This window comes from Saprolegnia diclina (assembly GCF_000281045.1).
Source record: "Saprolegnia diclina VS20 unplaced genomic scaffold supercont1.29, whole genome shotgun sequence".
Classification (NCBI taxonomy): domain Eukaryota; phylum Oomycota; class Saprolegniomycetes; order Saprolegniales; family Saprolegniaceae; genus Saprolegnia; species Saprolegnia diclina.
Genome location: NW_008246096.1, coordinates 102,843 through 121,120, shown reverse-complemented (window position 1 = coordinate 121,120; position 18,278 = coordinate 102,843). Strand labels below are relative to the sequence as shown.

The 18,278-nt window shown below is 60.0% G+C and overlaps 6 protein-coding genes across 6 annotated transcripts; 3 read left to right on the top strand and 3 right to left on the bottom strand.

The window, feature by feature from the left end:
• The first annotated feature begins 571 nt into the window (after positions 1–571).
• Positions 572–2,454, top strand: SDRG_09110 (hypothetical protein). The gene is made up of 9 exons (XM_008615023.1): positions 572–760; positions 803–873; positions 920–970; positions 1,015–1,121; positions 1,171–1,238; positions 1,283–1,354; positions 1,407–1,538; positions 1,582–2,028; positions 2,079–2,454. The coding sequence occupies exons 1-9, from the start codon at positions 602–604 to the stop codon at positions 2,403–2,405; spliced, it is 1,434 nt and encodes a 477-aa protein (XP_008613245.1). The 5' UTR covers positions 572–601; the 3' UTR covers positions 2,406–2,454.
• Positions 2,455–3,810: 1,356 nt separating this feature from the next.
• SDRG_09109 (hypothetical protein) lies at positions 3,811–5,352 on the top strand. Its single transcript, XM_008615022.1, has one exon. It carries the CDS (start codon positions 3,927–3,929, stop codon positions 5,262–5,264), a length of 1,338 nt encoding a protein of 445 aa, XP_008613244.1. The 5' UTR covers positions 3,811–3,926; the 3' UTR covers positions 5,265–5,352.
• Positions 5,353–5,767: 415 nt separating this feature from the next.
• On the top strand, positions 5,768–10,458 carry SDRG_09108 (hypothetical protein). Its single transcript, XM_008615021.1, has 3 exons — positions 5,768–5,986; positions 6,035–9,679; positions 9,725–10,458. Exons 1-3 carry the CDS (start codon positions 5,777–5,779, stop codon positions 10,238–10,240), a joined length of 4,371 nt encoding a protein of 1,456 aa, XP_008613243.1. The 5' UTR covers positions 5,768–5,776; the 3' UTR covers positions 10,241–10,458.
• Positions 10,417–11,973, bottom strand: SDRG_09107 (hypothetical protein). Its single transcript, XM_008615020.1, has 5 exons — positions 11,825–11,973; positions 11,660–11,779; positions 11,376–11,612; positions 10,781–11,329; positions 10,417–10,733 (listed from the first exon to the last, which is right to left on the bottom strand). Exons 1-5 carry the CDS (start codon positions 11,885–11,887, stop codon positions 10,539–10,541), a joined length of 1,164 nt encoding a protein of 387 aa, XP_008613242.1. The 5' UTR covers positions 11,888–11,973; the 3' UTR covers positions 10,417–10,538.
• Positions 11,974–12,307: 334 nt separating this feature from the next.
• SDRG_09106 (hypothetical protein) lies at positions 12,308–13,874 on the bottom strand. The gene is made up of 2 exons (XM_008615019.1): positions 13,608–13,874; positions 12,308–13,551 (listed from the first exon to the last, which is right to left on the bottom strand). Exons 1-2 carry the CDS (start codon positions 13,816–13,818, stop codon positions 12,371–12,373), a joined length of 1,392 nt encoding a protein of 463 aa, XP_008613241.1. The 5' UTR covers positions 13,819–13,874; the 3' UTR covers positions 12,308–12,370.
• A 334-nt stretch (positions 13,875–14,208) lies between these two features.
• On the bottom strand, positions 14,209–18,273 carry SDRG_09105 (ULK/ULK protein kinase; the record flags this gene model as incomplete). Its single annotated transcript, XM_008615018.1, has 11 exons — positions 14,209–14,480; positions 14,528–14,574; positions 14,618–16,525; positions 16,566–17,097; positions 17,142–17,240; positions 17,283–17,389; positions 17,441–17,515; positions 17,560–17,652; positions 17,700–17,753; positions 17,799–17,909; positions 17,950–18,273. The coding sequence occupies 11 exons, from the start codon at positions 18,271–18,273 to the stop codon at positions 14,264–14,266; spliced, it is 3,567 nt and encodes a 1,188-aa protein (XP_008613240.1). The 3' UTR covers positions 14,209–14,263.
• Positions 18,274–18,278: the final 5 nt, after the last annotated feature.

Sequence of the window (18,278 nt, the reverse complement as noted above, 5' to 3'; positions counted from 1 at the left end):
GACACCGTCGCCACCACGTTGCGATCTCACCGCCCCAGGCAGACTGCAACCCTCCTATCTTTCCAGATCGACTATATCTTACGGTCGCTCTGCGGACTCATTTTCCTTGAGCGCAGGACATCACATGGTAGACCACTTTAGTTCAAGCGCAAGTCCGTCCAAGATATATTGGCGCTAGATCACCCAGTAGGTCATAGTACAGAGATCTCTGTATACCGATTGGCAACGCTACTCAAAGGTACAAAGGAATATTCTTCAATCGACTTCCCGTGGTCGTGGCCTCGCCGAGCTGCCTCGCCGTCGAAGAGAGCAACGACTTGGATCATTTGGTAGGAGGCTCGGCTTGATCGCGATCGCCACCGAGAGGCCGACGACCTTGTTGATGCGCAGCAGTGAAAGTCCAAACGTTGCAGTGCGTCGTCGAGGTCGACGTAGAGTGAACTGGCGCCATATCGCCCGTCGACAGCGTTTTATGTTGAGAAATATGTCCAAACCCAAGCCTTGGGTTCCCAAGGACACCATGGAGAGGTTGGAAGATTTGGCGGTTGGCGACGTGAAACGTCAATTTCCATTTTCGTTGAAAGAAGCGAAACCCAGCGAAATGGCTAGCCAGGCGCAGACGGCCGAGGGCGGCGAGGAGTACCTCAACTCGATGAACTTTCGGTCGCTCATCGAGTGGGTCACGGCCGAAGCGCTCTTGAGCCGCCCGGACGACCCGCTCGCCTTTATGCGCACGATCGCGTCCGAGAAGCTCGCCTTGGTACGCTGCCCCTCGTGCACAAGAGGATGACGTCCTGCGTAGCGCTCGTCGGGCGAGACGTACAACCCCGACCACGCAATGACCTACATTAAGCAGTGCTACGCCGAAGCGAGGTACGCTCCATGGTCATCATTTCTACAACGTCGTGGGCGTCGATAGCGCGTCCGCAGACGAGAACGGACGGTTGTGCCTTCGGCCCAAGCGCGACAGGTACGTGCGCGCTCGGTATCGACCACGTCTCATGCGCCATGTAGCGTCGTCGCGAGCAGCGGCGAGAACGCTGCCAACAAGCGGCTGACGCTACTCGAGAAGCTCATCCAGGCCTTCCGCGTCATCACGATGCAGCTCGATCCGCTGGAAGGTACGACGCCATGATCCGCGTGCCTTGTCGAGCATGTGTACGTATCTAGCTACCAACTCGATCATCAAGCAAACGTGCAAGATTCTCAACTGCGAGCGATCGACGCTCTTCAAACTTGTACGTGTCCTACTCCGCGCAGCCGCGCCACGAGCAAAGCGTAGGATGCGGCGCGCCAAACGTTGAATCTCAGCGTCGCCGAGGGCGCGGCCGAGATCAGTGTGCCTGTCGGCAAGGTACTCCTCCTACGGTCCATCCGTCGCAGCTTCTCGATCGCAGCTGCGCTAGGGCATTGCAGGCGTCGTGGCATCGACCGGGAAGCTCATCAACATTGCCAATGCGTACGCCGACCCGAACTTCGACTCGCAGTACGACATGCAGACGGGGTACCATACGCGCTCGATCCTATGTGTCCCGGTGGTACGTTGGCTTTTCGCCTTCTACGTTTTGAGGAACTACGTAGCGCAATGGCCACGGCGCGATCGTCGGCGTCATGCAGGCGCTCAACCGTGTCGGCAATGACAAGGACGGCGGCTTCACCGACATGGACGAGGAGGTCATGACGATCCTCGCGGCGCAGGCCGGCATCGCGCTCCAGAACGCGCAGAACCACAAGACGGCGCTCCTCGCGCAGAAGAAGGTGACCGAAGTGCTCGACATTGTCAAGGCCATGCACGGAGACCTCGGCATCAACTCGCTCATCTTCACGGTCACGCACCGCATCCAGACGCTTATTGGCGCCGACCGGTGCTCGCTATATCTCGTGGATAAGAACAAGGGCGAGCTGTGGACGCTCCAAGGCGAAGTCGACATTCGCATTCCGTGGCACCAAGGCATCTCGGGCGCCGTCGCCCAAGAAGGCAACGTGATCAACCTCCTCAACGCATACGACGACGCCCGCTTCAACAAGGTGTCGTCCATGGTGACTGCCATCAGAAGGTCTGTACATAGGTGGTGTAGGAAGTCGATCAAAAGCTCGGGTACAAGACACAGACGATTCTGGCACTGCCGCTCCGCGGCAAGAAGACGGACGTCATTGGCGTCCTCCAGCTCATCAACAAGACGGACGGCGTCTTTACGACCGACGACGAAGAGATCCTCGGCGTCTTCCTCACGATCGCGGGCCCGATCCTGGAAAACTCGCCGCTCTTCATGCGCGCCAAAGAAACGTCGGCCGACTCCAACGAGCTCATGGGGCGCAGCATCGGGCACAAGGCGCCCAAAAGCCTCGACGTCGACATGGACGAGATCAAAGAGTCGGAAGACGACGGCGAAGACGATGAATAGTCGTTGGCAATGCGCAGTAACACTGAACGCAGCCTTGCGTAACACTTGCTGCTCTGCATCGTGTGGTCGTGGGAGGTGCATCACCAGGTGCTATCTCGCCCACATACACGTGTATACACCTCTCCAATACCTCCTCAGCGCCAAGGGCAAGGTGGCTGGAGAGCCCGTGTGCTGGAAAGGCCGTTGTCGCCAGCACGGCCGACCAAGATGCAAGGAAAGGAGGGGCCGTAGGAGCGAATACGAGTACCTTTGGTGCCACAGACCGTCGCGACCAAGACCCAAAAGGCGTAGGTGCAACCACGTGGCGCTGAACCCAGATCCTGCCACATTGCCCATTGGCACGTCACATTCCGAACCAGAAGATCGCGCGTTCGATTTTTTTCAAACGAAATATCGAACCAAAGCGTTTTAGTGATTACTGCGACCGAGATTCGTTTGTATGGCACGACCCAAAATGCAAGAAGAAACGGCAAGGAATTCACAAAGTAAGTGACGAATGGGAGCGTGCTGTGTGCTCTTGTATACCGGTATGCTGGTCCGTTGGTGGTTGGTGGTTGGTGGTTGGTGGCGAATCTCGTGCGCCATCGAAGCGCATATCAGTCGCGCATCCTGCAAGGCTTCAAGGAGTAACTAACTACGAATGCAAGGCGCCAGCATGCCAATGGCTGGTCCGGCGCTGTTGTCGACGTCATTTCGACCGCGCAGCGGAGATCGTTGTTCGTGTCGCCGTTCTGGTTGTGAGTGCCTCCTCCCAAGGACCACGCACCACTTTGTGGATGGCTGGCGCCACTCGACGGGGTGTCGGCCTTTCCAGCCACAGTGGCCCTCGGTCCCACATCGTCACACGCGACCGAAGCTTTGGCGAATGGTTGGGACGTACTCCTAGGCATGATGGATGTGCTCAACGAGCGCCTGTGACAGTAAGCCGATGCGCAAGACGGGCGCAGTCCCCAACGAAGAATCGCCGATGCTACTGCAATGCACTCGTATGGTACATGGTACAACGAGGAGCAAGCTGCTGCCATCCACGGCCCCTCCTCCTCCGCTAAGAAGTTCCCGCGTCGGAAGCCTTCCATTTTCACAGGCGTTGTCGCCACTGAGGCTATTGTCCACCCATGCAAATCAAAAATCGAAGCCCCGATTAGATCTTATTCCGTCTCTTCCACGGAAACCACCTTTTGAGCTCCGTTTGGAAGGAGTGACGCTTTCATATTGGCGAATCCCGCGCGTGAATTTTGAATATGAAGGATGTGGATTGGGTGATTTTCGGTGACGCCAAATATAGGAATGCAGTCGATCGCAAAGAGGGAATGGGCCGATCGCCCACACAGCTGTTGGGAGGATTTTTATCGAAGCGAGGAGCCAAAGCAGGGTGGGACCACGATCTGTTCGCACAGGCTTGTGGCCGCGATGATACTGCGCGGCTTTGGACCTTAGTTTTAAATAAGAGGCTTGACACGCAAGCGATCTCGTGCTACACCCTTGGTATCGACGCCCGTGCAAGCACCAAAACCACAGAGCATGAGCACTGCGACGACGACGACGACGACGGCGACGGCCCACGAGGTGCTGGCGCCCACGGCCGTGCCACTGCCGGCCAAGGAAGTGCCCACGGAAGTTCCGGCAGCTGCCGCGCCCGATGCATCGCCGACCGAGACTGTGACCACAGACGACGCCGAGGCCCCGAAGAAGGATAAGCTGCGCTGGGGCAAGTGGACGCGCGAAGAAGAGGCGTACACAACGCGGCTCATTGGCGACTTCACCGCTGGCCTTCTCACAGACGTGACGAACGGCACGACGATGCGCAGCTGGCTCAGCGCCAAGTTGCGCTGCTGCCCGATGCGCATTAGCAAAAAGTTTGTCGGCGAGCAGAGCATTGGCAAGCGCATGTTTGAGCGCAACGAGTCGCGCATCAACGACATGAGCGACGACGAGAAGCTCCGCCGCGCTGCCGAGATTGAGAAGCTCCACGACGACTTTTGCGAGAGCTGGATCCGCGAAGAGAAGGAACGCCTCGAGAACAAGGCCAACGGCACGCGCAAGCGCAAGCGCAACAAGAAGAAGGACGCGAACGGGCTCCCGATCCCGCCCGTCAAGAAACAGCATACGGCATCGACCACGCCATTCCACGGCTTCAAGCCGTCGCTCATGGGCACCCTCAAGTCGTCCATGTCGTCGCCCAACAGCCATCACTTTATGCATGCATCAAGCCTCTCGTCCATGCTGCACCGCCCGCCCATGATCAAGACGTCGGCGGTGCGCCCCCCTTTCAATGTCGTCGCCAAGTCGTCGCAGTGCACAACGATGCCCAAGAAGGTCTTGTCGCCGTCCGCGGTCAAGACCGAGGCCAAGCCGGCGCTCACGATCAAGACCAGTGTCAAGCCGTATGTGGCCATGACGCCGCGGGGCCCTGTGAAGCGCACCAACAGCGTGCCCTCGATGACCAAGCCAACGCAAGCACCGTCGTTGACACCAACGAAGAAGGCGACGGCGCATGCATCGACCCAGATCCAGGAGCTGCAACTGCAACTGGCCTCGCGGGCCAAGAGCTTGAGCTTCGACATGGCGGACCCGCTCAAGGACGACGACAACACGTTCGACCGGGACTTTCGCGAGCTCGACTTTATGAGCGACTGCTGGATCCCCGAGGCGCTCGGCGACGTCTCGTCGTTCGACCCATTTGGCTTTCACGACGCCAACGCGCTGCACGCACCGCTCAAGGAAGAGGAGCTGGACGCAGCGCTCTCGCCGACGTCGGTCATGGACCTCTACCACGTCGACTCGATGTGGCCGCTCTCGTCCGCGGACGCACCCACCGCCGACGTCTTCCTCGCGCCGCTGTACGACTGCCTCTTTTAGGCGCGGCCTTATTTATGCTTGCCGATCCGCCCTAATTTCTTAGAGTCGAATGGCGTGATTCAAATGCAATGCAATTTTTTTATTTACATTTTGTATGCAATCGCACGAAAACCATTTTATGACCGTCGTGTCCGTCACGTCATCCGCGCCATGCCCATGGTCCACACAAGTAAACATGGACAGCATACAAAACCCAAGTGCATTCGCAGGATCGCCTTTCTCGCAAGGCCATTGGTTGGCTACTAGCCAATGGCATCGCGTGATGAAATAATGGGTTTACGTCAGCCGTGCCGCGTCGAAGTGTTAGGAGCAAGATCGGTCCAATCACAACGGGTGCTGCCCGATTCACCCAATCAGCGACCGCGCAAAAGGGGTTAAACGGACTAAAACGCCAGCGTCGCACAACATGGGTGCGTCTAACACGCAAGTACTATGATAACGCGACATGTTCATGATGTTATAACAGGCTTTGGCAAAGCAAGGAGGCGTCATTTTGGCTTTGGCTCGCAACCATGGACAAGCTCAAGCAGTTCACGGCCAAGACGAAGGAGAAGATGGCCGAGATCCCGGTCCAGAAGACATGGGACTCGATCACCGACTTTACAGCGAGGACGAAGGAGAAAATGGCCGAGATTGACATCCCCGTCAAGAAGACGCTCGACTCGATCGACATTCCGGTCAAGAAGACCATGGACGACCTCTCGTCTAAGATCAAGAACCTCGTACGCCAGAGTCACGCCACGATGTACGCTTTCTTATCGTGCTTGTAGGGCAAGCACCACGACGACGAAGCGCCCATGACGATCCATCCCGCGGCTACGGCCATGACGCGTGACGGTCGCATTGAGATTGAGATCCATGACGCCGATAGCTTCCCGTTGCCGCCGCCTTCTGCTCTCCATCGGTCGAGCCTCGCACGCTCGGACGCGGTCGTCGGCAACCACAGCCCAACGTCGTCGTCGGCGCCGTCGGGCTTCTCCGAGCCGGCGCCGCCCATGCACATCTGCATCATGATCGTCGGCACGCGCGGCGACGTGCAGCCATTCATTGGCATTGGCAAGCGCCTCGTATCCGATGGCCACCGCGTCCGGCTCGCGACCCACGCCATTTACCGCTCGATGGTGACCGACGGTGGCCTCGAGTTCTACCCGCTCGGCGGCGACCCGAAGGAGCTCGCTGCATACATGGTCAAGACGGGCGGGCACTTGATTCCTGTCCAGTACGACGTGCTTACGAAGGACATGCCACGCAACATCCAGATGGTCGAGGAGATCCTCTTCTCGACGTGGCCGGCCGTGCACTCGGCGGACCCGGGTGCCACGCGCGTGCTGCCGCCCTTCCGCGCCAACGCCATCATCTCCAACCCGGTGACGTACGGCCACATCCATGTGGCCGAGAAGCTTGGCGTGCCCTTGCACATCATGTTTCCGCAGCCGTGGGTGCCGACGGCGGCGTTCCCGCACCCGCTCTCGAACCTCGCGTACACGGGCAAGATCGAGAAGAAGAACCATATCTCGTACAAGCTCGTGGACCTCCTCATGTGGCAAGGGACCGAGAACATGGTCAACCGGTTCCGCGAAGACGTGCTCGGGCTCCGGAAGATCCGCATGGGCGACGCCGGCCGGAACGTTCTTTTGGATTTGCGCATTCCGCACTCGTTCATGTGGAGCCCGCACCTCGTGCCGCGCCCGGACGACTGGGACCCGAGCATCTACGACGTCATTGGCACGGTCTGCGACACGGACATTCCCGCGCACACGCCAACGCCCGAGTTTGCCGCCTTCTTGGCGTCTGGGCCGCCGCCGATCTTTGTCGGGTTTGGCTCGATGGTCATTCCGGACGCGGCCAAGACGACGCAGACGATCATCGACGCCGCCAAACTCGCTCGCGTCCGTGTCGTGCTCCAGTCCAGCTGGAGCGACATGACCCAAGGCGGTGAGATTACGATTCCGGACAATGTATTTCTCCTTGGCAACTGCCCGCACGACTGGCTCTTCCCGCACATGGCTGCGGTTGTCCACCACGGCGGTGCTGGCACGACGGCCGCGGGTCTCCTCGCGGGCAAGCCGACCTTTATTGTGCCGTTCTTTGGCGACCAGCCGTTCTGGGGCTGGGCGGTTGTGAATGCGGGCGTTGGCGCGCCACCGTGCCCGATCGCCGACCTCACGACGCCGGTGCTCACCCAAGCGTTTGCGCAGCTCTCGTCGCCAGAGCTCGCCGCCAACGCGCGGGCACTCCAAGCTGCCATGCAGGCCGAGAACGGCGTCGAAGCCGCGGTTCAGAGCTTCTACAACCATTTACCGCTGCACAAGATGAAGTGCGCGTTCACACCGACGCACATGGCGACCAAGTGGCTCGTGAAAGATCAGGTCCAAGTGTGCGACTGCTGCGCGTACGTGATCCGGTCCACGTCGGACCAAGCGGTGCTCGACTACCACGTCATGGCCTACGCGCGCAGCGGTCCGAACTCGGGCTTGGAAGGCGCTGCGAACGGGGCGGGTGCGTTTGTCCACGAGATTGGGTCGTCGCTCGTCGGCATAGTCGCCGAGCCGACTAAAGGCTACAAGAAGGATGGCGCAAAGGGCGCGGCCATCGGCGCAGCAAAAGGTCTCGCCAACTTTGCCCTCGCGCCGCTGCATGGCATTGCGCTCTTCACCGATCGTGTCGCCGTTGGCCATTACAACTTGAAGCATCGCGACGAGGGCAAGCGCAAGGAGCCCCGCTTTGACGGCAAGCAGCTCTTCAGCCGCAACGACGCAACATTCTCGACTGCGACGAGCGACGAAGCCGACCGCGACCGTGTGCACCGGCACAGCCTCGCGCCGCTCGTTGGCGTCCACGTCACGCCCGCCGAGCAGACGCAGATCTTATCGGCGCTCAAGGACGTGATCGCGCTCAAGGAACATCGCGAGTTGTCGCCGCCGCCGTCCGAATCGCTCGAGGCGTCGTCGTCGGTGACAGTGACAGACGATGACGACGACGGTGACGACGGCAATGAGTCCTCTTCGTCGTCGTCGTCGGGTGTCCCGATGGTTGTCCGTGGCATGCGCTGGTCCGCGACCGGGGAGTTCCACATGGAGTACGAAGTTCGTGGCGATCTCTTGCGCCGGGCACCGTCGACGCGCCGCCTTCTCGACGCCGTGTCGTCGTCGTCGTTGCATGACGCGCCGGCGTCCGTGCCCTTCCACATGAACGTGTGCGTCCTCGCGATCGGGGCGCCCTCGGAAGTCGAAGCTGTCATTGCCGTCGCGTCTGTGCTTGCGTCGGACGGCCATCACGTTCGATTGGCCGCCAACCCGCTTCACGAAAAGCTTGTGCGCTCGCATGGCCTCGACTTTTTCTCGCTGCAGGGCAACCCGACGAGCGTTCACGACTGGATGGACCGGATCGGCAAGATGGCGACGGTCGATGGCCCTTGGCACGACCCCCTCGCGTTCCTCCAGTCCACGTGGGAGGCGGTCAACGGCGTCGGGTTCCGCGCCGACTTGATTCTGTCGCATCCTGGTGTCATCGTCCATCGCTACTTGGCCGAGCGTCTCGGTGTGCCGGTCCAGCTGATTGCGTCGTCGCCGTGGAGTCCGACGAGCGAGTTCCCACACCCGCTCATGGAGGACTCGTCGACGTGGAGCGAGTGGAGCAACTGGCTCTCGTACGCGGCCGTCGACGAGTACGCGTGGACCAACTGCCGCGATGTGCTCAACCAGTTTCGCGTCGAGACGCTCGGCCTCCCGCCGTGGCACCACCGACTCCCGCCGTCCTTTTCGGTCTGGAAAATCCCGATCACGTATCTCTGGTCGCCGTCGCTTCTCTCAAAGGCACACGACTGGGGCCGCGAAGTGTCGGTCGTTGGGTTCCCCGAGCTTCCGCCGTCGCACGCCTTTGAGGCGCCCCTGAAGCTCACGGCCTTCCTGCAAGCCTCGCCGGTCATGCCGACGGTCTATGTCAACTTGCGCAGCCTCGACCTCGCCGCCGCCATGAACTTGCTCCACGATGTGTTTGCGATTGCACCGGACGCCTTGCGCATCATTTTGCACCGCACCGACGACGGCGTGCGCGACATCCTCGTGGCCGACGGCGACCGCCTCCTTGTCGCGCCGCGCACGATCCCGGTCGACTACCTCGTGACGCGCTGCGACGGTGTCGTGCACCAAGCGACCGAAGAGGTTGTGCGTGCGCTGCTGAAGGCGCCCAAGCCGTCGATGGCCTGCCCTGTCACTGGCATCGAACGGCTCTGGGCGTCGCGCCTGTACCAGTTGGCGCCGGAGGCGACAGTGCCGCAGGTGCCCTTGCACGAGCTGCGTCAGAACCCGTCGGCCGTCGCTGCTGTCTTCTCGTCGCTCGTGACACTCGACGTCAAGCGCCGCAACTCGGTTGTGGCGGCCACGGTCTCGGCCATCGAAACCGAGATCCACGAGGTAATACCTGCAAGAGGAGTTTGGGACCTGATACCTTGATATTAGGCGCCCCGACGGGCCGCGGCCGCCATTTACCGTCACGTGCCCGTGGCATCAATGGTCTGCGATGTTTTGCCGACCAAAATCGCGCGCGTGTATGTGCCACGCTGGGACCTCAAGCTCTCGCACGAAGCCGTGTACACTGGGAAGCACCAGCTCTGGGACGACGCCAGTACCGAGATCAAGGCGTACAAGCCCGTGTACTACAGCCTCAGCGACGGACCGACGTACGTCTCGATGGAGAAGCGCGTCGAGCTCGACAATCAAGCGCACCGAACCGTTCTCGACGCCTTCTCGGCGCTGCTTTCGGCGCCCGAGAAGGTCGTGACGGGCCGCCTCTTTGCGCGCCAGGAGAGTATGCCGGGTGTGGCCGTCGACGTCTCGCGCTTCTGGGAGACACCCGAAGAGGAAGCGGCGAGTCGCCAAGCCATCATGGAAACGTACGAAGCATTTTTGGAGAAAAAGATGAGCTCTGGCGTCAATAAGTCGCTTTTGAGCTTCACCTCGAGTACGAGCGACTAGGTCGAACTGCGTAAATGACTACTCTTTTACATGTAACTTGCCCTGTATATCAATGATGGCATTCTGCATCGGTGCCAAACCCGACCGCCGCCCACGCTTGTCTTGCGCTATGATGTTCTGCAGTTGACATTTACGGGTCAATGACCTAGCCCTCAATACACCGCCTTGAACAGGCGTGGGACGAGGAATAATCAGATTGTTAAAATGTACAATCGTGTCAAGGACTAATTATTAACTAAACATGAACTATGCTACTAGTGGGCGTGTGTGTGCACACATTGGGAGCTATCGACAAGGTCTACACGTCGCTGTGCTTGAGCTGGAAGAGCGACACCGAGTGGAACTTATCCTTGGCAAACTTGCGCTTGACGGCCGTGAGCTTGGCCGACTTGCCGACGCCGAGGGACGCCGTGAGAAGCATGGTGCTGACGTCGTTCATGCACGCGGCGAGGGCGGCTTCCGAGTACGTCGAGTGGTGCTCCACGGTCGCCGACTACATCACCACATGAGCTTTGGTCGGGCAACGAGCAAATCATGTACCCAGACGGGCGTCGCAGACATATAGGTACGGGTGAGGAAGACGGCCGTCGCCGCCAGCATCGACGGCCGGTACTTCAGCAGCTTGTACTCTTGCATGCAGCGATCGACAATGTAGTGGGCGTAGTGGCGCATCTTGGGGTCCTCGGTGGCCGACGCCTTGAGGAACCGGTTCATGAACTGGAACGACGTCGGCGACGTGACGCGGTAGCCGATGCTCGCGAGGAGCTCCTCTTCCATTTTGAAGAGGTCCTTGAGCTCGTACGCGTTGTCGGTGATCTTGATGAAGTCCTCGGCCTCGGGCGGGTAGATCTCTTCGTATTTCGACGCAATGAAGAGCGACGTCACGCCCACGAGCTGAAGGCGCGCGCGCTGCAGCGTCACGTTCTTCTCCAAGTGGCGGTCGACGAGGTTGACGGCGATATGGAGCGTCTGTGGCTCAAGGTGATACTTGTAGTGAACATCGACGAGCCAGTCGACGAGAATACCGCGCATCTTGATGTTGACATCGCAGTGGTCCGTCATGTAGGACGGGTTGGGCATGCGCGTTTTCTACGCCCACAATCCTGAATGGCTGACGATACATGCTCGCAAGTACCTCAACTTCAAAGTAGTACTTGTGGATGTCGGCCGCGTACTGCGAACAGGCCAGTTCATCGCCCTTGTCTTTCGAGTCAATGTCGTACGGGTTGTACGCCTCCAGCTCGGGCTCGATGCGCAGCTCCGACTTGATTGTCACCTCTTCCTTCACGAGCGACGTGCGGCGAATCACCTCTTGGCGACGGGCCACCTTCTGGCCGTCACGGAGGAGCTTGGTGCTTTGGGCCACTTGCGCCTGTGCAACGTGAGATGGCCTGTCCGTGGCCTCTCGCCGGCGCGTACCGTGAGCTTGTTGTTCGTGATCTCGCCGAGCGCCGAGCGCTTGAAGGTCTGGGCCATCTTGGACGGGTCGACCTTCTCGCCATGCTGCTTCAGGCTTCGGCTACCGAGCGGCTTGAACACCTACGAGGCGCATGAGGCGGCGAGGCTGGGCAGGCGCGGGCGTACGCGCGTGGGGCGCGCGCGGAGGGCGGTAGGGACGACGTTCTCATCATTGGACTGGTACTGCATGATGGTCTCGGGTGGCTGGCTCGTCGTCGTCGACTACTGTACTGCGTGGCGTCCACTGTGAGATCTTCCCTCAACCGTGTTTGTGTGCCAAAATCTCAAAACCAGCCAGCAGGCCCAGTCAATTTTATACCTCTCGGCATACAAATGCTCATAGTCTCCATTATTTTATGAAAACAGATGACCCCCTCCTTCGCGCTGGGTGGCGTCAATTTAAAAATTCAAACACACGTCGATTTCATTGGCGGAATTTTTATACGAGACGCCCTGTATCCGGCGTAAAAACCGCACCTTCCTGGGGGGCCCCATCCAATAACGCACAACTCAACTAATCGCATGCGCTTTGAGAATTGAGTTTGAGCAAAGAGCCAGAAGTTGAACCGAGTCGCCAAGCCGTGAGCGCTAGCCGTTACGACAAATATTCAACCGACTAGCATTGAGCAACGTGGACGAGATGACATAGAGAGGGTTAAATAGGGGCGACGTCTAGTAGTCGATGAGGAAGGCCATGCTGTCGGGGACGGCCTCGACGGGGCGGTGGGTCAAGAGGCCTTGGCGAAGGCCTTCGATCTTCTTCTTGAGGGCCTTCTTGCCCTTGATGAACTCGCGGTTCGTGTTGTAGCGGATGATGTCGCGCGTGCCAATCTCGACAGGCGGCGCCGGCCGCACAAACGCTTGCTTCTTCTCCACGAGGCCGAGCTCCATGGCGATCGCAGCGTCCATGTCCCGGAGGACTGACGCGAGCGGCGGCGACGAAGGCTCGTGCTGGGAACTCGAGATGAGGTTCTTTAGCTCGTGCAAGACGCGCTGCGGCGCCGGCATAAAGTTGCTCTTGGTCATCGGCTGGTCCGGCCCGATAAGGTTGGCCACGATCTTGTCGATCTGCTTGCGCGTCGCGTCTGTGAGATCCACGCGCTTGTGGAGGTCGGTCGACTGCTTGAGCTTTGTGATCCAGTTGCCCTTCTTCCGACGCAGCGGGTACCGCGCGGTGCCCTGCAGCACCTTGACCATCTCGTCGTCGATCAAAGAGGGCGCCAAGAGAAGGTCCTCGTCGGCCACGAGCGAGTACGACGACGCCAAGACACCTTCGACCTCGTCACGGAGCGACTTGCCGACGGCCTTGGCGTTCGTCTTGCGCGTCGGCGGGTGCACGCCGTTGAGCGTACGCGAGATGCGCAAAAGCTTCTTGGCGCGGGGCGTGTGCTGGAACTGCTTGCCGCTGTGCGCGAGCGACGTGTACGAGAGGAGGAGGCGCGTGCCAAAGATGCGGCTCAGCGACGCTTCAAAGCAGCGGCGCTGCAGGATCGCCATGTTGACGCCGCCGCGGATGTAGAGCGCAATCTGGCGCGGCAAGCGACTGTACTCGACGCTGTCGGCCATGAGCGACGCTTCGTCGAGGATCTGCTGCTGCTGGTCGCGCTGCCACTTGTAAAACGCGTTCCACTTGTCGGTCGAAAACTCAAAACTCTGGGCAAACCGCGTAAGGAAGCGGAACTGGAAGCCCGAGACGTGCACGCGACCCGAGTAGCAGAGGCGCGAGACCTCGCCGATCGTTGCCTTGCCCGAGTACAAGTGCAAAAAGTCGTCGATCGTCATGGTCACTTCGCAGTCAATCTTCATGTTGGCGTGCTGCGGCACGTCCGTTCGGAGAAGCGTCGTCTTGACCTCTACATTGCGGCTATAAGCGTCGACGCTCGGCGAGGCGAGGCCAAGTGCTCCATACCTTTCTTGGCGTTGACGTGCACAATGTAGCGCAGCCGCGTGTCCTCGTCGGCGCCTTCGACGCGGAAGTTGAAGCAGATATTGCCGAGGAAGCCGGAGCTGCTCTTGATGCTGAACTTGAGGAAGTCCATGACCTCGGCGATCTCGTCCGCGCGCGGGATGTCCATCACGTCCGCCATGCTCGCCTCGTCCACGAATGCCACGCTCAACATGGCGGCCACGTGTCCGGATACCGACGCCCATAGGATTCTTTTTTTTGACAAGCGCGCATATTATTTTACAAAGAGAAATGCTATTGCGGGGTCTTTATACTCGTTATTTGTATGTAGAGGGCATGTCTATGACGCGATTCTTGAATATTAATTTTAGCTGTTTCGTGAACAGCACCATCCGGATAGACACGCCGAATGATCCTCGGCCTTCGCTTTGGGTGGCGCTCCAGCATCCGGATACCGATGATGGCGCCACATGTGACAGGCCCAGCATCAACGGCAATCTCTGCCGGTAGCCGCCCCATCGAGCTACTACTGCTTGCGTGCTCCTAGCACCCGCAGCTGGCACCCGCAGCTAGTACCCGCGTGGGCAAGATGGTCCGTCCGCCATGCCGACGCAGGTGGATGATGGAAAGAACAAGCTGAATGATGCAGAATGGCGAGTCTACGGCGCGGTCATGAGATGGTAGACTTCGCGCGCGAGGAGCGTCGACTTGCGGCCTTGGTCCTCACTGCCGATACCGAGCACGCGCTCAATGAGGTGCGGCCAGTGCGGGTCTTTTGTCAGACTAACTCGGTGTTCGCTGACGAGACTCTTGAGACCCAAGAGCAAGCGGAAGAGCACCGGTGCCGATGAGGCGCGCAGCGCAGAAAGGAAGCTCCTATGCTGCGTATGAGCCCACTACCTTGTGGATGGCAATAAGCGTACGCAAGTCCTTTGCGTAGCAGCATTGCGCTAGCCTCGGCCCCAAAGAGCTACTCCACGTCGTCGTCGAGAGACATGCAGCAATCAGTGTACCTGGCACAGAAGCGAAACACAGCGCGATGCGTGTTCGTGGGCGTCCGCTTCGTCGCCCGTGTCGGCAGCACACACGGCGAGGAGACTCGGAAGCGCCTCGACGAGCACAGCATGGCTTTGCGCATACAACAAGCGCGCGTCGTTGGGCGCCTCGTACTGGGCGTAGAGGAGACTGTACATGCTTTGACCGATATCGCTCGCGCAGCTCCAGAGCTGGTTGGCGGCACAATGGGCACTACAGACTGCGAGCGTCTTTGGTAAATCGAGCTCGTAGAGCACGTCAGTCGGCACCACGTCGTGGGCTTCCACGACGCGGCGAACGAGCTGCGTCGCACTGGCCGAGATCGTAGCCGGCTGCAACAGCAGTCGGAAGAGCAACGGGAGGAGCTCGAGACGGTGCAAAATCGCCACATACGATGCGTCTTGCTGCACGAGATCATAGAGGAGCTCGATCGCAAAGCGCAACACGACCGTGTGGTGACCGCTCGTGAGGAGCGAGCGGTACGCAGGCAGGAGCGCCTGCAGCACAAACACATCGCGGCTCTCGGCGCGTGGCAAGATGTTGAGAGCGCTAAAGAGCACGCGGATCGCGGCCACGAGCGTATCGGGCATGTCGGGCGCCGACAGCAAGAGGTCTGCGACAGCGACGAGCGCCGAATCGAACCAGAGACGGTCGCGTTCGGTGCCGAGGAGGATGTCGTCGGTTGCAAACACGGGCACGAGTAACTGCACCATGCACGTCTGGAGCTCCGGGTGCTTGAGGAGCTCGGTGGACCCGAGCACAAAGCACTCAAACTCTTCGTGCTCGTTGGCGCGGAGCATCGCCATGAACTGGTGTCGGCAGCGCGGCAGCGTGAGGAGCTGGCGGCCGAGAAGCGTCTCAAAGAGGTCGACGACGCTCGATGGCGGCGATGCGGACGACGCGAGCGTAAACGTGAGCTCGAGGGCGATGCGACCGGCGAGCGAGACGACCTGCGCGGCCGAGTGCGCAACATACGTCTGCGCCGCATGCAGGCACCGCTCGACCTCGTCGAGGAGATTCGCAGCGACAAAGGCCAATGCAAAGTCACGGCTCGACTGAAGACCAAAGTACGCGAGCAAAAGGAGCTTGCCTTGGAGCAGCGTGCGGAGGCGTGCGTTCGAGTGTTGGAACCGCCCGAGCGTCTCGCTGGTCGCATCAGCATCCAGGTCCAACTCCTTCTTTTGCAGGAGCAGTGCAATGTCGCCGACCGACACGATCGAGGTGACGGGCAGCGACGGCCTCGCCGCCAGCACACAATTGAGGATGTTGAGAGACGGGACAGCCAGCGCAGCATCCCCGACACGGACGCACGCCCATATGCTCGGCAAGACGAGCACCGTGCGATCGAGAAACGGGTCAGGGGACGACGTGTGCTTGAGGAGTTGCGACGCGAGGTGCATGGCGGCAACCCGCAGCGGCAACGCGTCGATGTCGGACGTGCGCCGATATACAGCGTCGAGAAGAGACACCTTGAGAAAGGCGTCCCGCACGGCAGAGGCCGTCGATGCATTCACCAGGATGTTGCAGATCGCTTGAGTCGCATAGTGGCGCGTGATGGCATCGGGCGCGTCGACAGCACTCACGAGTGCATCGACGAGGGCTGATGGAAACGACGTGGTGGGCAGCGTCGAGAGGTAGAATGCGAGTTCACCAAGACAGGCTGTCGCGCGACGGCCGAGGACTTCGGACGCCGACGGCAAGACGCGGAGAAGCACGGGCACGAGGCCATCGAGCGAGAGGAGTGCGTCGGTGCTAATGAACGCAGCATGCCGCACGATAAGACCAAGGACCAAGCCAAGCCGCGTGGAGAGCGCCGACGATGTCGATCGATCGAGGAGCTTGACGAGCAGCGTCAAGAGGGAGCTGTTGGCCACGACATTGGCAATCTATGCAAGGTGCGATGGATGTGTGAAATGAAATGCGCACCTTGGGGGCGGGCACCAAAGCGCAGAGGTAGGCGAGCGCGTTGTGCTTGTCGTTGGCGCCCGCATCGCCGCGTAGGAAAAGGTACAGCTGTTCCAAGTGCGCTTCGAGCTCCCCGGGGAGATCAAAGGCGATGGCGGGTCGGACCGGCAGACTCGCTTCCTTGTAACGTGGCACCGCCACAGCTTCAATCTCGTCGCAGCTCACGATCGGACGGACGGCGCAGTCGGCTGTCGTGTAGATACGCTGGTGCGCCGCCTTGGTGGGCAGTGCGACGAGCTCGATCTTGTCCATTGGCATCGGGCGCGTCATCGCCGGTGCAGTCCGCGGTGGACTTGGATGACGCGGCATTGCGTCATCATGGGATACTTGGTTGTCAGTACCGTGCTCTGGCGCGGTCGCGGGACGCACTTTGACGGCCTCGTCCGAGTGCACAAGCGCGTCGCTCGGTGGTTTGACGGGCGACGCCAGCTGCGGGGACGGCGGGCGACCGGCCTTCTCGACGGGGGCCGCCCACATCGTCGTTGTCTCGGCGCTAATTGCCTCGTGAAGCCACCATTCATGCAAGACCGATCGTACGTTGAAGGGTATTTGGCAGCAAAGAGGTCTTGGGCTGGGAGCGCGCTCGTGTCGAGCTCCAGCACTGCGTCCCAGAATGGATGCTGGACGAGCTCCGACCTACCCAAGGTGAGCGTGCGACGCATGCGACCAAATATGTACCAAGTCATGCGACGCGCAGGGTCGGGCTCGAGGAGGCGCCGCAGTAAAGCCTTGAACGGCTCGGACATGTCCACCGCGTCTGGTAATGTGAGATGCGTTGTCTGGATCTGGAAAAGACATCTCGTACGACCGCCGAGATGCAAAATCTAGACTGTTACCGTGTGCCGGAGTTGGTTAAAGTCACGGTGGGGAAACAACTGCGTCCCGACGCGGAGCTCGTACAGCACGCAGCCCTACGGTTGCATGACGGCCTCGGTTGGGCCACGTACGGCTGTACCAACGCCCAAAAGTCAGAGGCAAAGCTGTGCAACGGCGTCGCCTCAAAGAGCTCGGGTGCCATGTAGTGCGGAGATCCCGGCGCCAGCGGGTCCTACGCTCGTGTGCATTCGCAACAGCTCTGTGCATGGGCCCACTTACTTTTTCGAGCGCCTCGACTGTGGGAATACGCCGGGCGAGGCCAAAGTCCGCCAGCTACTGACAATTTAAGCAGCCTGCTAGTCGCGCGGAGGCACCGACCTTGAGCGACCCATACTCGTCGACGAGCACGTTGGCGGGCTTGAGGTCGCAGTAAAGCACGCCTTGCGAGTGGACGTAGTGGAGGCCATGGACAAGATCATGGCCAAAGGTCTAAGGCAGGATGACGCAAGCACATCGTGGATGGATGAACCTGCAGCGACGTCTCGGGCAGCGCCGTGTCTTGGGCGAGAAGCTTGAGGAGGTCGCCGCCAATGCAGAACTCGAAGATGATCCAAATGTGGTTGCTCGACTCGTACCAGTTGTAAAACTTGAGCACGAACGTCGACTCGAGCTTGATGAGGTGGAGGACCTCGTTGTGCACCTTGTCCTTCCGGCCTTTGCCCGTGCTCTTGACGGCCACGTACTCGATGCTGCGCTTCCGGCGCGCCTTGTACACCACCGAGTGCGACCCGCGGCCGATCTCGTCGTAGATGTTGTAGTTTTCCATTTTCGCAGGCTGGATCCGTTTCCGCATCCTGC

Coding starts and splice junctions, on each gene's coding strand:
- SDRG_09110 (XM_008615023.1), top strand. CDS start 602: ATGGCTAGCCAGGCGCAGACGGCCGAGGGCGGCGAGGAGTACCTCAAC. Junction 1,122..1,170: donor GCAGCTCGATCCGCTGGAAG/GTACGACGCCAT, acceptor GTACGTATCTAG/CTACCAACTCGATCATCAAG. Junction 1,239..1,282: donor GATCGACGCTCTTCAAACTT/GTACGTGTCCTA, acceptor AGCAAAGCGTAG/GATGCGGCGCGCCAAACGTT.
- SDRG_09109 (XM_008615022.1), top strand. CDS start 3,927: ATGAGCACTGCGACGACGACGACGACGACGGCGACGGCCCACGAGGTG.
- SDRG_09108 (XM_008615021.1), top strand. CDS start 5,777: ATGGACAAGCTCAAGCAGTTCACGGCCAAGACGAAGGAGAAGATGGCC. Junction 5,987..6,034: donor CGTCTAAGATCAAGAACCTC/GTACGCCAGAGT, acceptor TCGTGCTTGTAG/GGCAAGCACCACGACGACGA. Junction 9,680..9,724: donor TCGAAACCGAGATCCACGAG/GTAATACCTGCA, acceptor CCTTGATATTAG/GCGCCCCGACGGGCCGCGGC.
- SDRG_09107 (XM_008615020.1), bottom strand. CDS start 11,887: ATGCAGTACCAGTCCAATGATGAGAACGTCGTCCCTACCGCCCTCCGC. Junction 11,780..11,824: donor TCCGCGCGCGCCCCACGCGC/GTACGCCCGCGC, acceptor TGCGCCTCGTAG/GTGTTCAAGCCGCTCGGTAG. Junction 10,734..10,780: donor TGTCTGCGACGCCCGTCTGG/GTACATGATTTG, acceptor GTGGTGATGTAG/TCGGCGACCGTGGAGCACCA.
- SDRG_09106 (XM_008615019.1), bottom strand. CDS start 13,818: ATGTTGAGCGTGGCATTCGTGGACGAGGCGAGCATGGCGGACGTGATG. Junction 13,552..13,607: donor GCACGTCAACGCCAAGAAAG/GTATGGAGCACT, acceptor GCCGCAATGTAG/AGGTCAAGACGACGCTTCTC.